This window comes from Chlamydotis macqueenii, chromosome 2, assembly GCF_036417535.1.
Source record: "Chlamydotis macqueenii isolate bChlMac1 chromosome 2, bChlMac1.mat, whole genome shotgun sequence".
Taxonomy (NCBI): domain Eukaryota; kingdom Metazoa; phylum Chordata; class Aves; order Otidiformes; family Otididae; genus Chlamydotis; species Chlamydotis macqueenii.
Genome location: NC_141557.1, coordinates 3,089,134 through 3,111,965, shown reverse-complemented (window position 1 = coordinate 3,111,965; position 22,832 = coordinate 3,089,134). Strand labels below are relative to the sequence as shown.

At 44.9% G+C, this 22,832-nt stretch overlaps 1 protein-coding gene across 1 annotated transcript in view; it reads left to right on the top strand.

The window, feature by feature from the left end:
• The first annotated feature begins 8,195 nt into the window (after window positions 1-8,195).
• Window positions 8,196-22,832, top strand: part of VIPR1 (vasoactive intestinal peptide receptor 1) — a 113,865-nt gene continuing 99,228 nt past the window's right edge. Inside the window, exon 1 of the mRNA XM_086741223.1 lies at window positions 8,196-8,365. Within this exon, the coding sequence (XP_086597349.1) occupies window positions 8,309-8,365 (57 nt within the window). The 5' untranslated portion in view covers window positions 8,196-8,308. The remainder of the gene's footprint in view (window positions 8,366-22,832) is intronic.

Sequence of the window (22,832 nt, the reverse complement as noted above, 5' to 3'; positions counted from 1 at the left end):
CCTCCTAGGGCTTTGCCAGACCCCTCAGGGCTCCAGACCAGCTGGATGGACCATGCAGATCTTCATTAACAGTATGAAGGCAGTGCGCAATGCTGACTTTTGAAATATTATCTTTTTTCACTTTAATTCTTGCTGAGACTAATATGGTAGTTCAGACTTCTCAAAACTGGTTTCAGGCTCCCAGTAAGCTCAGGCACATCCAGTCTCAGAGGTTATGGAGGTTTTGTCCACAGCTGGTAAAGCCAGAGGTGGATGAAAGCTGAAATCTTGGAGAACCAGTACAAGCAGACAGTTTGGAAGACCCCTGAATCCATTATTCACTATATATTACACCATGACTTACAACACTTATTTACAACCATAATCCAGCATTTATCACAGAAATTACTCACAGTGTAAAAATTCCTGCTTTCAGCTAGTAAAGTCTTAAAGACAGTTCATTATATTAGACACAGATGTTCTCACCATCCAGTCAGAAGCTGTGTGGGGTTTGATCTATGGACACCAGCAGCAAATACTCTCTGTACAGAGCAGCTCTGTGATGCATTTGTCTAGGCTGTGTAAAACGTTCCATTTCCTGCCTCCTCCACAAAAACATCAGCTGTGTCACATCCTCTAACGATAAGGTGAAGCCTTTATCTCAGTCTCTAGAGCACCGTGTTTTAGCCTGAGCTTTTAGCTTGTATAATCTCTGGTGTCAATCAAGAAGTTGGGTGCCCTGCTTCATGTGGCTTCTGCTGCCAGACTTTTCTTTGTGAGAGTAAAATGCCACGACCTGGGAGGATAGCTACCTCCCCATGACACAGTTTATCTAAAGAAATATGGTTTCAGTGGTGCTGGGTATTCTGCTTCTCAGCTTTTAGCAAACATAACACAGCCACTATTGCCTCTTCTCTCTTCCCTTGCTCCGCAAAGCTCTAAGGAGCAAGGAGGGAGGGAGATGCTGTGTCTTTAGCATGTCATGTGCCCTGGAGTGGTTTTACCATGTTCCCAGAGTAAATAGTGCTGTTTTAAAAATGCATGGTTTTCTACTCGCCTTAATTCATTCTATTTCCAGCAGACTGCCATCTTGAGTTCAGAGAAAGTTCTTGCCTGTTTGTTTGTTTACTTGTATAGGTTTTTTTTTTTTATTTGTCCTTCCTGAGCCCGAAGAGTTTCTCTTTTTCTGCCTAGATATAAATAAGATTTTGTTTTGATTATTTTTAAGAACACTGTTTTATCCAAGTACTCCATGAGTGAATGCTCCCCTGTGGATATGTAATAGTAATTGCAAAGCTTATTTTTTCTGCTCCCAGTGGCATTGATTGTGTGAAAATAAATGTTGAGTACTATGAAGCAATTAATCCTTAACTCTTCTGGGAGTTTGGTAGGTAATTATTACTATCCTTAGCTTACAGAGTGAGGTGAGCAACAGGAGCTGGATAATTTGTCCTTGCCCCGGAGAGCAATGACAAGACTGTAGTCTGCTCGTATCAAGCAGACCCTTTTAACTGAAATATTCCACTCATGCTCTTCAGAAGTTTCACATTCTGCTCTGATGACTTGGTGACTTTATGAGGCTATGTCATTGGACAGATGGAAATTTTGAGAACTTCTCCACTGGGTAACTGCTGGGGACAGTTTGGAACAGAAAAGGAAGAAGATTGAGCCTTTTGCCCTACTGGATGGTGGTCAACTTGCTTTAGATTTCTCCTAGGGCCACACTAGTATCTTCACACATAGACACACCAAACTGACCTGTGCTGCTGTGCTGGCTTTATAAAGTCCCAAAGCAGTCAGCAGAGTGCTGGTCAGTCCAGTCGATGGGGCCTGCAGAGGAATTCAACTCATCTTGCACAGGCATTTGACTTGGTGAATATCTCTTGAGCTTCCATTGATTTGAGGCACTATTCTTCTCCTTGATATAAAACCAAGCAGATAGAGCCCATCATTCATTGCAAGAGGGAAGGAGTCTTCCAATACTCCCTGGCTCTCACAGCTTTTATCTAAACCATTTACATTGCCATAGCAGTGCTCTGGATGGTTGGCCTCACAGCCAGGAATAATGTTTCTGCTCCAAAGGCAGTGATCTTCATGGCTGAAGGTTCACCTTTAAGGAACCTTCAGCCATGTGGTTGATATCTGCTTACGGTGCAAGGTGTTGATACTTGGAGACAACTCAAAGCAGATGGAAAGTGGAAGAAAGATGCTTTACAGAGGAGGTATTTAGAATTTGGATCACAATTAAGGTAGAAGAACAGATAGTATGCGTTCTCAAAAAACATTATTTTTCTTACGGTGGAACTCAGGCATGGCAAATTATGTTTACTGGACTTGTGCATAAACTAAATGTAGTGTGATTATTAGATTCCTCTGTCTTAAACAGAGCTTGCCATTTTTTTCTGTGTCCCTTTCCTTAATGTTCTAATTTACTGAGACCTTAAGGGTTATCTCTTTTGCTCTACTCACAAAAAAAAAAAAAAACAAAAAAAAACCCCAAGAGAATAAATCACAGTGACAGGTTGAAGACCTCAATAAACATTTATACAACAGATTAGAGAATTTAGCTGCACCCATGCTTATGCCCACAGTGCTTCTAGCCAAAGTGTGGTTAGCACCACTCAAAGATCATCAGTTTTAAAAGGACAATACCCTGTTTGTGTATACTTCAGCCAGAAAAATCTGAGAACAGGCCAGGAAACAGTGTTGTAAACTATAACCTATCACACCGACAGTACTATCTCACTGAAACTGAGTCCGCCTTCTGTATCTTGTATTTCACGAATACTACGAGCTTGACAGAGCAAAACCTTTTTTTTTTTTTCAATGTTAGTACAGGACAGTATGATCCTGACCCACAACTGGATGCTACAGGCACTAAAAAAAATGCAGATATAAAAATTAACACTGTTAACAATCTCGTAGAGCGATATCACTTAAGGAATAAGTAAGAATGATCTAAAGTCATAGCATTGGATGTCCAGATGGTAAAAAACCCAAGAAAACCCCATGGATGTGATGTGATATGATATGCTTGATTTACACCAGCTGAAAATCTGGCCCTTCTCAGTATTTTCAACTTGTGTAATTGCTCTTGTGGAACCATCAAATCAAATATGGTTTTCTTGTGTTCAGTCTCATCATCCATTCACTGAGACGACTGGTTAGTGTTTCAGCTGATAACTCAGCTCTGATTCTGATAGTTTTATGTAAGTTATAAAAAGGGTTCACAATATGTATTTTATGGACTATTCATAAAGCTGACAACTGCATAAAAATACATTAGACAGCTCATTTCTGTTTTAGCACCTTGTTTATCTTTCTTCACTTTTGAAAGATTTTTCACCATAACATAGTATCCCCCTGTACACATATGAACTGTTTTTAATTGAAGTACCATGGCCATGATTCTTAACTCTTTTTTCTTGGCTTTGTACAGAGTAATCTGAATTGTGAATGGGGAGGACAGAGATAATTCAGATTTGCTTGGATGTCTCAAGCCCTAGCTACACTGAATGAAACCTCATCACCTGTTGACATCTGCCAAGAAAGTCACTCAGCAAAGGGGTTTTAGGTAAACAGGCCAACTTCAGGTGGTGACTGTAGATGTCTACCTATGAACACCTACATTTCGTGCTTGCCACAAGAAATCCCTTTACAGTCAATAGAGATCTAGTCAATGTAGTCAACAGAGTCCAGGGCACAAGTGGCTTTATCCCAAGGGACAAAAAATAGATTAGAGAAAATGTGCTCAGGTGGCAATACTTAAATTCTAAACATCTAGCATTAAATAAACTGAATCCATCAGCTAAACTTAGAAGGGATTGACAAAGCCCATACTCACGCACTTCTCGGGTCATTGTATTTCATTCAGCTGCTCTGTCCCAAGCCCCATCTTCCTTGGGAGGCATCTAGTTGTTACTTAAAAACACAGAGACTGAGAACACTAAACTGAGTGGAGTTTGCTAGGATCACTAATCACCTCCATTAATTTGAGGGAGTGAGAGGTCTTGTTCCTCTTTCAAATTTTCCTGCTTTCAACTAATAGCCATTGCCTCATGCTACTCTTTTTTTTTTTTTAATACTGAAGTGTCATTTAGTACCCAACATCTTCCCACGAAGCTGCTTAAATTTAAATAACTCACCTTCCAAATTTCGCTCATGAATTGGAGAACTAAATATTTCACATTCTCTGTTCCTGGTGTTGTTGGATTTTGCTCTGAATTAAGAAAGATATTAAGATCTCTCTTGTTGCAATTATAGAGTTGGAAAAAAACTTTGGCTAAGTGTCCCAGCAGGTTTACAGACAAGATGTCCTACTGGATCTGATCAGTCAGTCAGATCTGTGGGCACCTGTACTTCTTGGCAGAAATGAGTGCACAGATAAACACAACTTCATTTTGAAAAAAGAGGCTGCTAAATGCATATATTCATTATGACATTGGAGTGGGAGACTGCGCTGGGTAAATATTTGGAGTAAATTGAGAGCTCTCGGTGCATAGCAGTGGAACGCTGCTGGTTTAACCAGCTCAACGCCTGATCCAATGCACGGATGATAAATTAGGGGAGACCTGCAAAAAGAAATCCAGGGAGAGCTGGAATTAAAAAAAAAAAAAAACACCTTAGGTCCACCAAACTTCAAAGCTTTCCTCTACTTATTGATAAAGAGACTTAAAACACAGGAAACCACCCTTTACTCCACATTTTGCAAATAATGAAGTCCTGTAGGTGGATGTAATTGTTGTGCTTGCAAAACAACACAGTGAATGTTTTCTTGTCTCTAATCCCAATGCAAATAATACATAGAAATAAATTTCACAGTTTGTTTGTGGAACGCGATGCTATTACTTTATTTAAACAAAGCCACAAAGTGGAAAGTAGAACAGATGCAATGTGTTGGGTCTGGAGAGAAAGCGAAATGGAGAACATAACCCCAAGGGCACAGAACAGTAAAGCCAGCCTTCAGCGAACTGACGCATGAGCCAGCTCTCCAATATTGTCCTTCTAGACGCTACTGTTAATAGTCTTTGTATTTCTGATTGCCAGGGGCAGAGAGGAAGGAAAACACAGACAGGAAAAAACTCAGTTGCTGTTATTTACCTCTACTGTTACCGTCCACCAAAATTTCTTACATTCATATTATATTTTCCCAAGCAATATTCAGAAGGATAAGCCATTTTATGATGGACGCCTCAGAACAGATGTTAATTACCTTTAAGGAAGAGGATTAAATGATGGAAATGAGGTAAGGCAGCCATGGAGAACATGCATCTTTCACAGAGATATGTCAAATGGAAACACAGCGGGGCAAGTACCAGCCTCCCAGCAGCACAGCAGAATGGAAGCTGAACTTCAGTGTAGCTTCACGGAAAGTGAAGCAAACGAGCAAAATCTCATACAACTTATCAAATCGATTTACAGAGAGGTAGGCTCAAAACAGAGCCATCCTTTGGGGGAAATACATCTTGGTATTGTACTACATCAGTAAGTCAGCTTAATTCTTATAAATGCTCTTGTCCCCACACACCTAAGGCAAAAATAATGTTTCAGCTGTGACCATCGCTATACTACTCCACGAAACCACAGCGCACCAATGTTTTTAATCCTTCTGGCTCCCATCCTTGTCCCAGAGAGGATACACAGGGTCAAGAATGGGTACAGACAAAGGCAAAAAGCTCCAGGTCAGAGAGCATGGGGTTTTTCAGCCTGCAAAAGAGGGACAGATACAAAATCTAAAACCACTTGGAGAAGGGAATGCATGTTCACTGGCGGCGTAAGATTTGGGTCATGGGATGAATTGAGCAGGGGGTGGGGTCAGATCAAATGCAAGGGCTGTTCCCAGCACCTTGGAGTTTGCTTGATGCCTACAGGACATCAGACAAGCTGATCCACCGTCCAGCATGGTCTACGGGGCAAAACGCGTCGTTCGAGAGTGGTTGAGACTTTTCCTGTAAAGTCACTGTCATGAGACATAAAACTTTCAGATTTCCTCCGAAGGAAACTGGAAAGAAACTAAAGAGCAACATCTGCCAATACCTTTGCCTCTTCCCCCCAGGGAAATCTGTCTTAAAAGATTACTTTAAAACATCCAGGCTGCATGAATAAATGAAATAAGCAAACATAAAGTGGCTATTATTAGTGGCAAGATGCAGTGACCAGCTAATCGGCCATTCCCCCGTCATTTTACGATCCGATCTGAGCTTTATATAGCTTTGTTGCTTGTTCAAATTGTTGTATAACTAATTGATGTAATTAACATCTTGTTCTTCTTTTTTTTTTTTTACACTGGCAATTAGAAGCTGTCATCAGGCTTACAATGACAAACAAGAGACAGAACTTGGATTTTTCATATCAATGCACAAGAGAAGAGGAAAAAAATCTTTTGGATACCCACAAAAGCACAGGTCTTTCTGTAAAGGGTAAAGGGAGAAAAAAGACACTGAACTGGCTTTTCTCACCACTTTGTGTTTAAAAAGTGAATGTTTTCACAGTTTCTTAAGGAGAGCTAGAGACTGGATGTAACTTTTGGTTTTTAATGCCTTAAGCCCTTTCCCTAAAAACGGCAGGTTTCCTGGTTGTGTTAGCAAGTTGAACAGCCTGGAATTAGGGAGCTGTCTCCAGGGCTTCCCAAACACAAGGCTTTTGCCTTCTTTTGTTGACAGGTGGGTTAAAAGACAACAACGCTGTCCATCTGTTTGAGCTTAAAAATCTACCAGGATTAGGGAGAAAAGAACAGCAAGGAGGATATTATTTTCTTATTATTACCTTTATTTATGGCACTTGTTTGGGTTTTTGCGCTAAAGCAAACCTACACCCGTGGTTTCTCTTGAGCTGAAAAGAGTATTGCCCTTAATATGAAATGAAATGGTCCACGTCTTGCTGGAGAGGCGACAGATTGCCGCATTTGCATCAAAAATGCAGATCAACTTAGTCTTGAGCTGTTCTTCCAAATGAGAAATCCAGAAATGTTGTGCCACTGACATGCACTTTGGAATTTTTTCCTGGAGAAGGACACAGAGAGGACATACAGATTCACCGAATCGAGCTGGGATTTGCAAACTTTGGGCCATCTAACCCCTCTCAACTAAGCACTGTTCCAGAGGAAGCCAAGTGGCCCAACCAACCCTTCCTCTCCTTTCCCAGCAGTGCCGAGTCGCACTCCCGACACAACTCAACGCACTTGCAGAGCTCATGGCAATGCCTGGGCCATCTCCTGGGCCTCTAACTACCACCCTGACTAACAAGACTATTTCCCATCACCCTCCGCAGTGTCTCGCAGGGCTGAACCCAGCAGGGAGCTGCAGGCTCTGCAAAGAGCAGAGATGCTTTTCCACTGCGGGCTGCGCCTCTGCGAGTTTCTTGCCCTGGAGCTGGAGGAATCCCATAGCGACTGCATCAGCTGGTGGGTGAAAATGGAAAATCAAGCTTTGCTGATTTCCTCAGCCTTGGTTTCTCTACACCCCATTGCAATGTTTTAAAAAAAATAAAAAATATTTTTTAAAAAAGAAAGGTGAAAATTAACAAAGGAAGTAAAGAGGAAAGGAAAGAAAAAAAGGAAAATAAAAAGGGGGAAGGGAAAGCAGAAAAGGGAGGGGAAGGGTGAAAAGATATAAAAAGTGGGCAAGGAGTAAAAAGGGGAAAATGGGGAAAAAGAAGGAAATGGGGAAAAAAGAAAAAGGGGGGAAAGAGAAAAAGGGGAAAAGAAAAATTAACAATAGGAAAAGGGAAACAAAGAAAAAAGGAAGAGAGGAAAACAGTGAAAAGGCGAAATAGGAGAGAAAGGTGGAAGAAAGGGGGAAGAGAAGAAAAGGAGGAAAAGCAAAAGAAAGAAAAAAGTAAAGGATAGGAAAAAAAAGGAAGGAAAAAATGAAAAAGGAGAAAAGGAGGGGAAGGGAAAGAACGAGAAAGGAAGAGGAAAGAAGGAAAAATGAGAGAAAGAGGAGAAAAAAAGGCGGAAGAGGCAAAAGAAGGCGAAATTGATAAAGGGAACAAGAAGTAGGGGTAAAAGGAAGGGGGAAGTGAAAAGCGAGGAGAAAGACGGGGGAGGAGAAGGAACGGTGGGCAGCGCAGCCCCCCGCGGGTCCGCGGCACCTGAGGCGGGTGGGGGGGGCGGGAAGAGGGCGGTGCCGCCCCGCCCCGCACGGGGAGGCGGGCGGGGGCGCGGCCGGCGGAGCGGAGCGGAGCGGAGAGGAGGGCGCGGAGGACGCGGGGGGCGCCGCCTCCCTCCGCCGCTGGATGCGCTGAGCCCGGCGCCGGGAGCGGAGGCACCGTGGCTGCCGGCGGCGGGAGCTTTGCGGTGCGGGACGTCCGGGACCCCGGTACGGGCAGGATGGAGTACGCGGTGCTGGGGATCGTGGTGCCCCTGCTCGGCTGCCTCTTCCCGGCGGTGAGTGCTACCGGTGCGGGACGCGGAGGGGCTGGCATCCGCTGCTTTCTCGGTTTGGCCTCGGGGAAACTTTGGGCAACTTTGAAAGTGCTTTTTTTTTCGGAAGGCAGGTGTCTCTTAGCTGGGTTTCCCTGCCCCTCGATAATCTAGAAAATAGTCGCCTAGTTTTCCCTTTTTTCAAGGTGTGCTGCCTCTTAAAGAGCGAGAGGATCTCTGGAGCGAGAGGAGCGCCCTTTCGGGTTTAGCATTTTTATTTCAAGACTGGCTCTGGGTTTCCTTGTCATTCAGGTTCGCAGCCTGGCTTTCGGTTTGGTTTCTGAGCAGGAGCTTGATCGTTCCCTGCAAAGCTCCCACTCCCCCAAAACTGGGGATAACAGGATGACGTTTCCCAGAGGCAGCTCAGCGGTCGGGCAGGGGGCTCTCAGATGGGACATTCCTTCACTTGAAGAGCAACCACCCATGGGAAGTTCGACAAAGTCCGGCTCCCTGACACTAAAACCTCACGTGGATGCGCTGTTTGAGCAAAGAGCAGAAGCTGGGAGCAAAGGATGTGTTTTCTGGCTGCTGGGTCCCTTCTGCTTATGATTTCCATGCTTGCAGGTCTCTGACTGGGGCAGTGCTGCTTCCTCCCTCACCACAGATGGCTCGTAGCACAGTGTAGAATTAGCAAACGGGATTGTTTCTCCTGGCGATGCGTCTGGGTGCACACACAGACACGTGCGCCTGCATGCGAAAGCTGATTCTCTGTGCAAACAGCGCAGACACGGGATTCCGCACATTTCACTGAAGCTTTGCTCTTGCAGCTTGTTTCCTTGCAATCGTGTAATTTTTAGTGAGACTATTTTTATTTAGCAGGCTGGGGTGGTGGGGAGGGAGACTGGGTGCTGGCTGTGGCTGAGTTTCCCTCTTGCTTCTAATCTCCCACGCTTGTTTTCTCTCTCTGGGAGGGGAGGTCGCCTCACCAGCATCCTGTTGGCTTGGGTGAGGTTGCCCACAGGAACTAGGTTGTGCCATTGGTACTTGGTTGCAATTCACTTCTGTTTGCTCTGCTTGGCTGGTGACGGTGGTCCACTCGATGCTGCTCTGATCACCAGGAAGCAGAGTCTGACCCACCACGCTGAGCCTCAGAGAGCGACAGGTAACCCAGATTTGGCACTGCACCACTCGTCTCTTCTTTCTTCTCCCCTTGTCCCTTAAGAAATGAGACAAAAGGACTTATTTCAATTTGGGGGGGGGGCTGTCCCCATGAGCCACCCAGTCATCTGCATCGCCAAAGACTTTCTTTGAGGGAGAACAGGCTGGGGAAGTGGATTAAAGTATTAAAAAAAAAAATGACTGGGCAATTACTTCCTGGAATTCTACAGTCTTTGCTTTAGGGAAGATCCAAAATAGCTCGTATGTGGGTCTGGAACTGGGGAAATGGGAAGAGGGCAGCAGTCCCATCAGCTGCTGGAGCTGCTCCAACTCTCACTTCCACTGAAGCCCGTGGCAAAAATCCCATTTCTTTAAACATTGTTGGCATGAGGAGGTCCTCTGAGGCCAGGTCCTGCAGAGAGTTAAATCATGCAGTCTGCTGAAGTTCAACATGTGAATGGTGGCAGGATTGGGCCCTCACTCTGGTCCCCTATTGATCGCTGCTATCAATAGGCACAAACCCCGAAAGCTTTGGGACAAAGGCAAGGCACAGCCTGGGTGCAAGCCTGTACTGGTTCCTTTTCTAGTCCTTCTATTATCCTGTTGTTTCACACTTTATCTCGCTTCCTTGCCCTTGGTTTAGCAGAACCGCTGGCTGGTTTCTCATTCTTTCATTGTGTTGATGTTCCTCAGACCTGGTTCATCCTGGTGGCTCAGAGATTCACACGCTCCTTAGCGGTGCTCCTTAGCGGTGCTGATCTGCGAGTTGACTAATGCTGAAGGGCCTCAGTGCTACAGAAAATCCCCATTGTTGTTGTTTCTCGGTTTAAACCTGGGATTCGGAGCTCATTCTTAACACTAAAGTAGCTCTGCAATTGTAACAAGCTGGCTCTGGGACCTACCATGGCTCAGCAGTTTTTTTCCGTATAATTGATTGTGATAATTTTTATTGGTATGTCCTTGGAAAAAACTTTGAATGAGAACAATTGGCTGATCGAGAAGTTCAGTGCTATAAAACTGTTGCAGCCATGTGGTTTCTAATTGCTGTTATAAACTTTCACCTCGGCCTTTCATGATCTACAAGTGTGGAAAAAAAAAAAGGAAATTGAGCAAATCTCATTTGCTGTCGTTCATCAGACCATGCTCACCAGAGACCTGCCTCCTCCAACTATCAGCTTTTAATATTTTGAAGAAAAATGCTGAAGTTGGTGGAGGTGGGGGCATAGTGTAGATCCAAAATAATCCCTATTGGGTTCTCATGGGTCAATTTACCTTTTTAGGGGTGTAACTAAGATAATCTGGCCCAGAGAGCTGTAAGTTGGGCTATATTTTTTCCAGTGTGTGTCCAGTAAATGAGATGTGGATAATTGAAAGCAGTTGATGGATTCCACGTGCCTTCAGACTTCAAGCTTGTTGAACTAGCCAAATCTGTCCAGCTGGTGTAATTTGTGCTTTTCTTCAGAGTTTTATTCTGCTCCAGCCGTGAAGTAGACGCATGACGGAAAGGAATAAAAACTCTGATCTGATGCTTTAGCAGTCCAAGTGTAAATGCCAGGAACAGGATCATTGTAAAAAATCAGCTAAATTTAAACTCACAGGACGGCCGCTTCAGTGATATCCACATCTCTTTCATCCTGTAATTGACTGAGAAGTTAGATAAACACATTTAAACCAAAATAATCAGTGTTTTTGGCAAAGGGGCAAGGTACTCGCTAGAATCCTCTAGCCTGATTCCTGCATCCAGCACAAAGATCCCTTAGGAATGACAACGTGTGTTTAATAAAACCTCAATGCATTACCAGTTGTGTGATTTATTAAATTTATATGTTCAATGCATGACTGACTTTATTTAGGAGAACCAGTTGCCCAGCCCTGTGTCTGGGTAGCCCTGGAAGTCTCATTGCCTCTCTGTAACGCTGAAAGTTTTCAGAGTACGTATTTTCAGCCATACATATATTTTAGATGCTGTTATTTAGGGCATAACAAGGCAAAAGAGAAAAATAGATGAAAACACAGTATCTGAGGAAAAAAAAATCTCATGTGGAATATTTAAGGCTGTTTCCAATGGTGTGTTACGCCAGCCCACAGCATGCCAGTGAGGGGATTCACACTATAATTTTCACACCCTCCCCTCAGCCAAGGGGTCTGTCTCCAGCAGGAAAACTCTGGAGAACCAGACAGGAGGAGAACGGCGATGTATCGTGAAAGGAGATGAATCCACCGGCGTGTTTTTGGGGGGAGCAGTTGCCAAATATTCAGCATCAGGGGGCAGATGGGACCACGGACAGGGAAGGCTGCCTGGCTGGTGAACTGGGGTGCGTGGAGTCCGTTGTTTCCTTTTCCATTTTTTTTTTCAGTGCTTTAAAAATACTCTGCTTCAAGCTCCTTCCCTTTGTAGTATCAGCAGTGGTGTGACAGCCAGAGGGCTGCACCAGATAAAAATGCAAAGCGGGGTGTGCTGCGTTTTACTCTGAGTCTGGCCAACGCCAAATTGTGAGGCTGCCGCTCTGTTTTCTTCTCGTTTTCATTATTTGAAGAGTGGCGTGACTTTGCTGGGCGATGTTTGTCTCTTCTCACATGGATATCCAAGGAGGGGCATGGTAGTTGAGGGATGCAAAGCAGGGAGGTGCCCTGCACGGTTTGCAAATGGGCAACTGGGGCATTGAGTGGTGGGGCCGGCGTCGTGAAAGAGGTGTTTCAGCTCTCCCGAGGCACCGGCTGCCTTGAAAATTGCAAACAGACAGAGTTTCTATTATTTTTAATGGGGAAAAAAAATCCCTGCTTTTTCCCTTTACCAGATGGTCTCCAGAAGAAGCAACTGGAAAGACGCACAGAAATCAATCTTTCACTTGCCCCAGCCCACGCTGATTTAATCTGGTAGCGCTGGGAAGTTACCCGGTATATGGGCTAGCTTGTAGGCTTGTAGGCACAAATCTTTGTTGGAAATGGAGAAGAGAAGGAAGAGGGACAGGAAGGGTATCTCCCTGTTCAGCATCACATGTCCCATATATTGGCATCTGAGGAAGGGCATCAGATCAATGAGACCTAACACAAGATGATTTTTTTTTTTTTTTAAGTCAGACCTGAGCGCACTTGGAGGAGATTTGTCACTCTGCGTGGCATCCATGGCTCAGATTCAGAAAAGGAGTCCAATTATCTGTGCAAAATAAAAACTGTTACTCATGCTTTGGTAAGGAGCAGGGCTTAGCTTAGTTTTTTGAACACAGCAGGTCACGTCCTGCTCTCAGGCCAGGTCAGCGGAAGTGTGGCAGTGTCATTTCACTGCTGCAAATGGGATTGCTGCTGCGTCGTGCTGGCTCAGTGGAAACGGTTATGGGGTTTTCTGATGCCTAGGAAAGGTGGTGTGATTCAGTATAGCCTCCTCCTCTGATCTCACCGACTTTCTTCTGTATTGGAAATAAGAGGAAAGTCCTTTGTAAGAACCAAAATCTAGGAAATGCCACCAAGGAAAATCCTCAGCCATGGGCCAAAACCAGACAAACTGGTCTAGAGGTTCCTGGAGACCCCAGAGTGGGAAGGAGCTGGAGTCCTGGCCCAGCAGACGGAATGGGGAGCATGGACAGATGGACAGACAGGTCTAAAGCTCCGCTCCCTCCATGAGGCTTGCTGAGCCTGCAGGTGCCATGACACTGATTTGTCCTCCTGCCCCAGGGAGCCGGGCAGTGTTTCCCTCAATGAGTGCTGGGCGCTTGCCCTTTCACTGCTCCCAGATGTTTTCCAGAAGCCATGAGCTCTTGCAGCTTCGTGTGGGTGGGAACTGAGCCAAGTGCAGAGATATTTTTGCTGCTGGATCCCAATGGAAGAAAAATTGGACCCTTCATCAGGAGGTGTGAGAGGAGCGGGGAAGCGATGCCAGCTGTCAGACTGGCCTCCGTCCAGAGCTAACACAGCTCATGCCGTGGTGGGGAAGGTCCTCTGCGTCGCTGGGGAAGGCTGCTCACCACCATTCTTGTCACCCTTCCCTTTCAGAGCAACCTGCAGCTTGCTTGGCATTGTGCCTGACCGCCAGGCATTTCTCCGGGATGATTCATTTCTCTGGGCACGAGCTTCACCTTTCACATGACAAGACCCGTAACACGGGGAGAGTTCATTCATTAGCACTCAGAAAGTGCCCTGGGGAAGGTCTGAGAAGAAGGTGGGCTTCCTGAAGCCACCGGTTGCTGGATGGATTTTTGTGAAAAGGGCAACACCACTTCTTCAGCACTACGTTTTTGGAAAACCTGAAGGCTGCTGGAGATGTAAATAAAAGCGCAAAGTTTACACCTGATAAGGATGCTGTTAATAAAGTACCAAGATTTTCAGTCTGGAAACTTCAGCTTTATTAGAGGCATCAACTGGCTACAAATTAGCTTTGCTACAAATCACTCTTAAACTGCTCATCCTCATGCATAAACCCTAATGAGGGAAGAGCTACAAGAGCAAGAGCACTTATGTTTAATAATTGCCAATCTGCACAAATATGAATAGCCCATGTGAACACGGCTTGACCTGCTGGAAGCGAGTGGGTAAGGTTAAGAGGCGGAAGCAGACGCGATATTTCTTTGCTGTTTGCGGTCTTTGCTTTCAGTATTCTTTCCCTGACTCATCTGCCAGTTGTGCGGATGCAAGGCAGATGTGGTGCCCCTGCTATGAAGTTAGCGTTGGTGGAGACCAGAACTCACTTTGTTAATTTTTAGGTGGTTGGCTTGTGAAGTGAGTTTAGGGAGATTTGGGTGCACAGGGATATGTGCTTAAGGCTGGAAAACGTGCATTAGTGCTGCTTTGTTGGTGGTTTATTTTGCCAGATTTTATCTACAGCGCTAATTATATCTATCTATCTATCTATATATACATATATATATTTTAAAAAATCGTAGAATCGTAGAATGGTTAGGGTTGGAAGGGACCTTTAAAGGCCATCCAGTTCAACCCCCCTGCAAGGAGCAGGGATATCTCCAACCAGATCAGGTTGCTCAGAACCCCATCCAAGCCAGCCTTGAACGTTTCCAGGGATGGGGCATCCACCACCTCTCCGGGCAACCTGTTCCAGTGTTCTACAACTCTCATTGAAAAAAAAAATTTTCCTAATATCCAATCTAAATTTACCTCTCTCTATTTTAAAGCCATTACCCCTCATCCTATCACAACAGGCCCTACTGAACAGCCTCTCCCCATCTTTCTTGCAGGCCCCCTTGAGGTACTGGAAGACCACTATCAGGTCTCCCCGGAGCCTTCTCTTCTCCAGGCTGAACAGCCCCAACTCTCAGCCTGTCCTCACAGGAGAGGTTCTCCAGCCCTCTGGTCATCTGCATGGCCCTCTTCTGGACCCTGTCCAACTGGTCCATGTCCTTTCCAGAACTTAAAGACCTATTTTAGCTTCTGAGCTGTACATAGATTTTAGAGACCCTGATGTACATCAAGAAATTCACTTTTCCAGACATCTGAAGCCATGTTTGCTAACAGCCTTAAACTACTCCTCCATGATTTATGTTAGGTGGATTTCTCACTCTCAGGCCAGTCACTGACCACCCGTTTCACTGTTAGCACTGCTGGGAGATGGAGACTTACACTTCTGTCATTTGCGTTTAAATTGAGGTGTTAGAACTGAGTTGGGATTATTTTCTAATTTAGAAGCAAATCAGGATTATTTTCTGATGCATATCAATAGTGGGCTGGACAACAGAGTCGGTGATGCTGTTTTGATAAACTCTTTGGACATCACGACTTGACTTCATTGATTTGCAGTGGTTTAAAGTAGAGAAGAGACAAAAGGAACTGAATATGGAGACCCCATGATCCCCTTCTTGCTTTTGCAATGGGCTCAGGGGTGTTGCTATTCCTGACAGTCAGATGTGAAGCTGAGTATAAGCTCTGCACTTTTTTTAATCTTCATCCCTGTGAAATTTCATCTCATAAAAAGGGAAGGGTAAAAAAAAATCTATTTAAATACAATTCTTGTCTGGAGGGGAAAATATCAATACTTTGCGTCTCCTTTGTAAAGCTGAAATCTATTGGGTGTCTTTTAAAAAGATGTTTCTTTGCATCTCCAACCTTGAATCTGCATTTAACAGATGTTTCGATTAATACCTGGTGATCTGCAGCGTCACAACCAACATCTGCCCAGCGAGTGTCTCCAGGGCCCTTATAAATGTCGTCGTCTGTCACAGCTCATCACCATGTGAGCTCCCTCGCTGGTGACCTCGGGGTGGGATCTATCTTGTAGATTAGGACGCCTCCGTTTCGCCGTTTCCGTGTAGGTGCTGTAGGGTCCGAGCTCCCGTTTGTGGCCAGCGGCGTTGTCAGGTTCAGGTCAACTGCCCGCTCTTGGGAGGCAGGAGAAGATCTCCTTGTCCCCACATCATCACTTTCTGGAGAGTGAAGCACCACATCGATGCCGTGTTACCTGCCAGCCCCACGTGGATGCTGTGAACACGGTAAATGAGGGGATCTTGGATGGCACCGCGTGCCTCCGTTTTGCACCTTTTTGAACCTTCATCGACTGCAGTGACAGTTCAGTCACCCTCAAGTAGACACCTACGTTTAGAGATCTGAAGCTGCAAGCAGAATCTCTCCCCAGGTTTCTCTTGTGTTGTGCAAGAATGAAAAAAAAAAAAGAAGAAAATCTGCTCACGCTGAGCTTTTCCCTGCAGCCTGCTTTGTTCATTACTGAAAAGCAGCTTTTATTTCAACGTTCCTAAGTGGCCGGAGTGCTGCAGTTTGAACTTTAAGGAAGGTATCCCTCAGCAGAGCAAAGAGGAAATGAAATTAAATATCCTGAATGTGATGCCCACCCCTCTAGGAAAAAAAATAAAAAAAGAATAAAAATCTGTAACACCTCTGTACAGTTGCAAAAAAAAAAAAATGAAAAGCTGCTTCAACACTGAGATTCAGCATTTTTATGCATTCAGCTTGGAAACAGCCAGAATCCAAATCCTGCTGGCGATTACACCTCTTCCACCTTTATTTTGCTGTAGCAAACTCCTATTTTAAGTGAATGTAGTGAATACTTTTTTTATAGCTTCTTTCCCATTGCAGACCCCTAGCCATGTATGAGGGGAGGGGTGAACCCCTTTAGGAAGTTCATCCCATTCACAGCTATGTGGGATATATGGGCTTTTTTTCGCAAAATTAGGCTTTTCCAGCTTTTTTTTCCACAACAGAACCAGGTTCTCTTACTGCTTGACATCCTCAAAGGCAGAGGAAAAAAAACCTGCTGCTGAGACACTTCCCAGCTTCACAGGGCAGCGAAAGGAGGCCAAACACTACGTGAAGATACTGACGTGCTCAAGTGTCGACTGCTAGGCTGAGTGCATTTTTTTGGGGGAATGACATTAAACACGGCGGCAGCGCCACGTGGGTCTCAGCTATGCCGTGCACTTAATTCCACTGCTGCGGCAATTCTTCTCCAAGAATTTTCCCAGCTCTTCTGTTTTGCCCTGAACGCTGACTCTTCTTGTACAGTTCCCTTTTTGCATAATCTGTGCAAAGCTTTTTTTTTTGTTTGTTTGCCTTATGGAGCCAGCGCTTCGCAGTCAGGGCATGGGCTGTGTTTTGGGATGCAGGGATTCTCGTTCTTTCATCCTCTCCACACAATTTCTTCTGCCGCGTTTTCGGCAAAATTAAACTTTGTTCCTCCTTGCCCCAGCTCTCTCCTCTCTCCCCTGGGAAGTCGTACATGTTGCAGCAAATCGTATGTCGAAGGCTTATCTTCAGATACGGCAAGGTTTGTCAAGAGAAATAAGAGCTTATATTGGAACAACTGATATATATATATAATATATAGAAAAATACATATTAAAATATATATAAATATAAAATAAAATACTTTCAGGCATTGCAATGCTTCCTGAGGTCTGAAAGAGGCCAAAAAAAAAGCACGGAATAGTAATCGCTCTGGGTCTAGCCTGAAGATGTTTGTCAGTGGGTCAAGATGAGAGGAAAGTGTGCTGGTTGGACACAGTGGCCTGTTGCAAAGCCATTGCTGCTGTCCTCCTGTGTCATAGACCTACAATGAATCTTGGAAAGCCAAGCCCACAAATTAACATTCAAAGTTCTTTTTTCTTTTAAACCTCAAACTCAGTGGAGACACTGATTTTTATGACACACCACTTTGCTTCATGTCTCACTGCCTGCTAATTTCTTGCCATCGCGGAGGTGGTAACTCTTACCCACCCCTGCAGCCCCACAAGGGCTGATGGTCCTACCAGCTCCTCCCTGGCTAAGTGTTATTTGTCTGCTCTGCAGGTGCTAATTAGTCTTTTTTTTTTTTCTGTAATTAATTAACTTCACTAAACTCAGAACAGTTATTTCAGACCTATGCATATCCTGAGGTTTCCTGAGTGTGTTTCAGAGTTACAGAGCTTCAAAAGCTCCTTTTTTTTTTCCCTCTCGCTGTACTAGTCAGTCTAATAAAAAAAAAAAAAAAAAGTCCCATATATCAGTGCTTGGTCATGGCTATAATAGCACTTAATGAAACTGTGGTGTGAGATGTTACTTTCAGAGATCCATTCATCTTAGTACCTTGTTCTTTTGGAGATGCTAGGTTGGATGTCTGTCAGTGGCTGAAGTTGTGTCGCAAGTGTGTAATCTACACTATAATTAAATTTACATGCCATGAGGAAGAGACTTGTAATGTTAGTGTGTGTATTTGTGCCTTCCACCTTGGCTGGTTTTTCTTTTGGTTTTTTTTTTTTTCATTTGGATCTTAAAAGCTTGGGAATATAAAGCAGGAACAACCTTTCTGTCTCCTTGATGTCTCTGCCAACCCAGGGCTTCTGTTGTATTCATCTGGTTATTTACTTTCCACTTAAAGTTCACTTTTTTTGCTGTGCTCCTTTGACTGGGAAACTGTTCGCAGAACCAGACAGCTGTGGTGGTTAAACTGCGTTAGCCAAGCCCTGATGGTTTTGTAGATGGAAAGGAAATTAAAAATTGGAGCTTGCTGCCTTGGGTCTACTTGACCTGAGCCTCAGAAATGTCTTCAGGGACCAATAAGCATCTGGAAATATTTTTAAAGCTAGCTGTAAAACTGAAGCTTCGGCTGTCTACATATTTTTTGCTACGTATTGTTGTTACAGGGAGATAAAACAAAGCTAGATTTATTGAAGGGCCACCTTCCAGAAATGCTAAATTTGGTTGTGGAAGAATAACTTAAGTAAAGGGCTGAGTAAAGGTTGAGGTTTCCTAAAGCAAAGGCACCTGATGCGCTCAGCAGCGCTGTATTTACCCTTCGGAAAAGCAGATACAGAAGGGAAAAGAGTCCAAGTTGTGATGGAGACCTCAGGGACCTGCCAGGACTGGTGATCCCAGCATGGTATTTGCCTGGGGATATGGCGGGGACTGGGATGAGGAGGAGGAGGAGGTTGTGGTACCCTGTGGAAGGGCTGCTGGGAGCAACGGGCGAGAGGAACACGAGGGCAGCAGTGGTGAACTCCAGCTGCAGGGAGGTTAGGAACCACAGCCTTTCGGCACATCGGTTGTGGAAGAATCCCACATCTGAGCTGAATCCCTTATGTAGGTTGGTCACGGGGTCTGCTGATCCCACTTGGATCGCCGCTGTCTAGAAGCATCCCAGAGCTGTAGCACTGCTGGGGATTGGCTGTGCTGAGCTGCCTAGACGCTGTTGTCTCTCCTTTACCACCTTTTCCCTGTCCATTTTTTTTCTCTGCACATCACTCTAATAGCGTATTTCTCCTCCTGCTCTGCTGCGGATCTGACAGGGTTTGTTATTGCACAACTGAAATCATCATTATAATAAAACACCAGCTGTGTCTTTGATTCGGGCTTGCTTTCTTCCCCACTGCAGCACTGTTGGAAAGTCAGGGCTCCGTTTCTAGACGGAGTATTAAAACGCTTGGCAGGTCGGTGCCCCTCTACTTGATAATTATTTCATCTCTACAAGTTCTCCACTCAAGCCTCCTGGGCTATCAGCTCTGGAAACAAGGATTAAATATATATTGCAGCCTCGGGAGGAGAGCCCAGCCAGTCAGAGTACAATGCACCTAAAAATAAATACTGTTTTCCCTTGCAGAGTAGCCTGGGGAGAAGGACAGGCAAGGAGCAGTGTCCACTGGAGTAACCAGGAGAAGGAGGAGATGAACCGATAAATTTGACTGCAGCTGGAGAGGGGTAACAGTTCAGGCACGGGGTGAAGCTGAGCTCTGGGTTCAGTTCCAGGCTCTGGGCGTGAACTTTCTGCTAGGGGTGGGTCTTGCAGCTGAATGCCTAAAACCCAATCTGGAAATGAGAAAAAAATACTTCCTTTACTTGCCCTTTGCTTATTTCTTTTCACTTTTGTCTGCCTACGTCATAAAGACTTCATAGTTAGCATTTGGCTAGATTAGCCCTGCGAATCGATGTCACGGGGATGATGTGGTCCCTACTCATGCGCTCATGATAATGTTGGGGAATGGAAGCGTGTCCTTAAGCAAAGGGCTAGTTCTGCTGTTTGTGCGCTCAGTGGGGTTGAATTTGGCTGGGTGTGGGAAGGTTTGTAGCAGTGAGGGGAGCAAGACGCGAGGACAACCTGCCCAGAGCAGCACTGAGAGCTGGAAAGCCAGCTTCTTTTGTGACGGAGGCTGGCCCATTTCTGAAAGGGATGTGTTGTCTGTCACAGGGAGTCCCTCAGAAGGAGCCTTCCTAGATGGTGCATGTGTTATTCAGCTGCTATGCAGGGAGAGCAATCGGTGCGATCCCGTTCACAATGCTCGCCCTCCTACTCAAGGAAAAACTTAGCAAGGGAAAAACCACCCTTAGCAGGAGCAAGGCATTATTGCAGGATCTATCTGTCAAGGCAGGACCAGGAGGTTGGCTGGGCTTGGAGACACTCATGTTTGACTTTCAGACTGGTGAGAATAGGAGATGGAAACAGATCATCTTGGAAAGCTGCTGGTTTGTTGAGAGATGAGCAGGATCTCTTTAGGGTTTCATACGGTCCCCCCGAGTATCGCAACTTTGACAGTTCTCCAGTGGGAAGGATGATGCCTCTCTTGCCAATCTTCCCCTTGATCTCTTTTTTTTTTTTTTTTTTGAAGGTGTGTGTGAGTGCAATTTGGCATACTGCAGGACACGTTCCTGTTGCAGGAGGCTCAAGGCCAACTGGAGGACTTTGCTCTGCGTGTGACTGGAGGACTTTGCTCTGCCTATGTCACTGCTCTTTCTCACCATTACCCCTTTTTTTGAGGGATCCACAGTGGACTTGGGCCTTCCTGTGCCAGCCAACAGTGTCATCGTTCAGGCTGGCATGGAGATGATGGCCATGAAGGGAAGAAGTATTTTGTTAAGGAGCAGAGATGGGGAAAGGTTTTCATCAGGATGACGTTGGCCATGTGCTCCATGTTCAGCCAGGAGTTGAGTTGACAGTCCCAGTCTGTTGTATTTTGTTTCTTGTAAATATTTTGTTTCAGATAGGAGGGAGAGGAAGATCAATATTTTTGATTGATCTCGTACGAGCCGCAGGGAGTCTCTCCTGGATCTTTCACACTGTATTAAAATAACAACAGCAAGTTTAGGAATGGTGCTTCTCTCCAGGAAAGATGCAGTCAACCATCTCCAACTGCACACGCACAGGGAAGTGAGCTGCTTACAAGGGGTGAGGAGTTGGGTGAGAGAGAGAAAAATTTAAAATCAATGTTGTACATCAACAGCGAGGTCTGAAGTGGGGAAACCATCATACTTCTGCACAGCTCACCCAGGTAGAGGCTGCGGCTGACCTCTGAGTGCGGGGTGCATGGTTACAGTGAAATGAGATTTAATTAATCTTAAGGCCAAGATATAAAGTACCTTGACTGATCTCTTCACATTAAACTTTGCAGACCAGGTGTCTTCCAAATGTGTTTTCCTTAAGAAAAAAAAAACCTAACCTTCTACATGAGGAATATTTTCAGGAAGGTGGGGTTTTTTGCTTGTAAAGTTGCAGGGGATGAGGGAGATATTTATCCTTGGGGATTTTAATTCTTGATTGATGTGGGAGAAAAAATAGAGTAGCTTCTCCCTTTTTTTCTCCTCTTCAAGTAACTGGAAAAGTTCACAAGTTCTGAGTTACTTTTCGTGAACAGAAGAGTGAATGAAGAAAAAAATTTATGGATTGTTTTTAAACTATCTTTTTCAGGCCAGAAAATGGTCAAAATGTGCCACACCTTTACATGATGGCACAGCCATTTCTGGGAAGGAGGAAAATACCACTTTCCTGATTTGCAGGCTGGATGACTGACAGACTCAGAGAAGGGATGATGACTTGTATTTTAGATCATAGATCAGATAGTAGAAGAGTTTCAATTTTACAAGCTGTTTGGTCATAACTATTAGTTTGAAGTGTAATCAGTCTTAGAGTCTGGAGTTCTCTAACTCACTTCAACAGGCACAGAAAGGGGGAAGAAAATTTCCAGGCCTGGAAGTATAATATTGGACTAAATCTAAAGCTTAAAGGTATTTAAGAATCTAAGAAATTCCTGACCAATGAGATCAGGGTTTTAGTGTCTCCTGTGGAGTATATAAGGCTCTGGGGAGACCTGATAGCGGCCTTCCAGTACCTCAAGGGGGCCTACAGGAAAGATGGGGAGAAGCTCTTCAGTAGGGCCTGTTGTGACAGGACAAGCGGTAATGGTTTTAAAATAGAAGGAGGCAGATTCAGACTGGATATAAGGAAGAAATTTTTTACACTGAGGGTTGTGGAACAGTGGCCCAGGTTGCCCAGAGAAGTGGTGGATGTCCCATCCCTGGAAACACTCAAGGCCAGGTTGAACAGGGCTCTGAGCAACCTGGTCTGGTTGGAGATGTCCCTGCTCCTTGCAGGGGGGTTGGACTGGATGGCCTTTAAAGGTCCTTCCAACCCAAACCATTCTATGATTCTATGAATCTGTGTTGGTACATTACCCCTAAGTTATGCTTTTCCTGCAAAAGGGTGACATTTAAATGGTGTGACTGAACACAGCACATCTGGGTGTCAGGAGAGAGAGGGCAGGAGGAACTGCAAGGGTAAGCATGCATTTACTTCATTATATGGGAAATACCTAAAGATCAACACGTCTGTTCTTGGGTTTGTACAGGGGATGGTTATTTCAGCCTCTGTAATCCAGCATCGTGTGGCTACAATGGTCTTACTGGAGCTGAACGTAGAGTAACTTTAGCATCTGATCTCCATTCCGTCTGTAAGGAAAATGCCGCCAACTCCCTGTGACAGTGCTATTCTGAAGAAAAGTCCCATAGGATCATTGCAAACAGTGTGGGTTCAAGACCTCAGTTCTAGCATCTGCCTCAACATCCCTTTCCCTAGCAGGAGCTGGCACTGAAAACAGAAAGATGTTTGCATGAAGGATGAGTGCACGGAGGCACT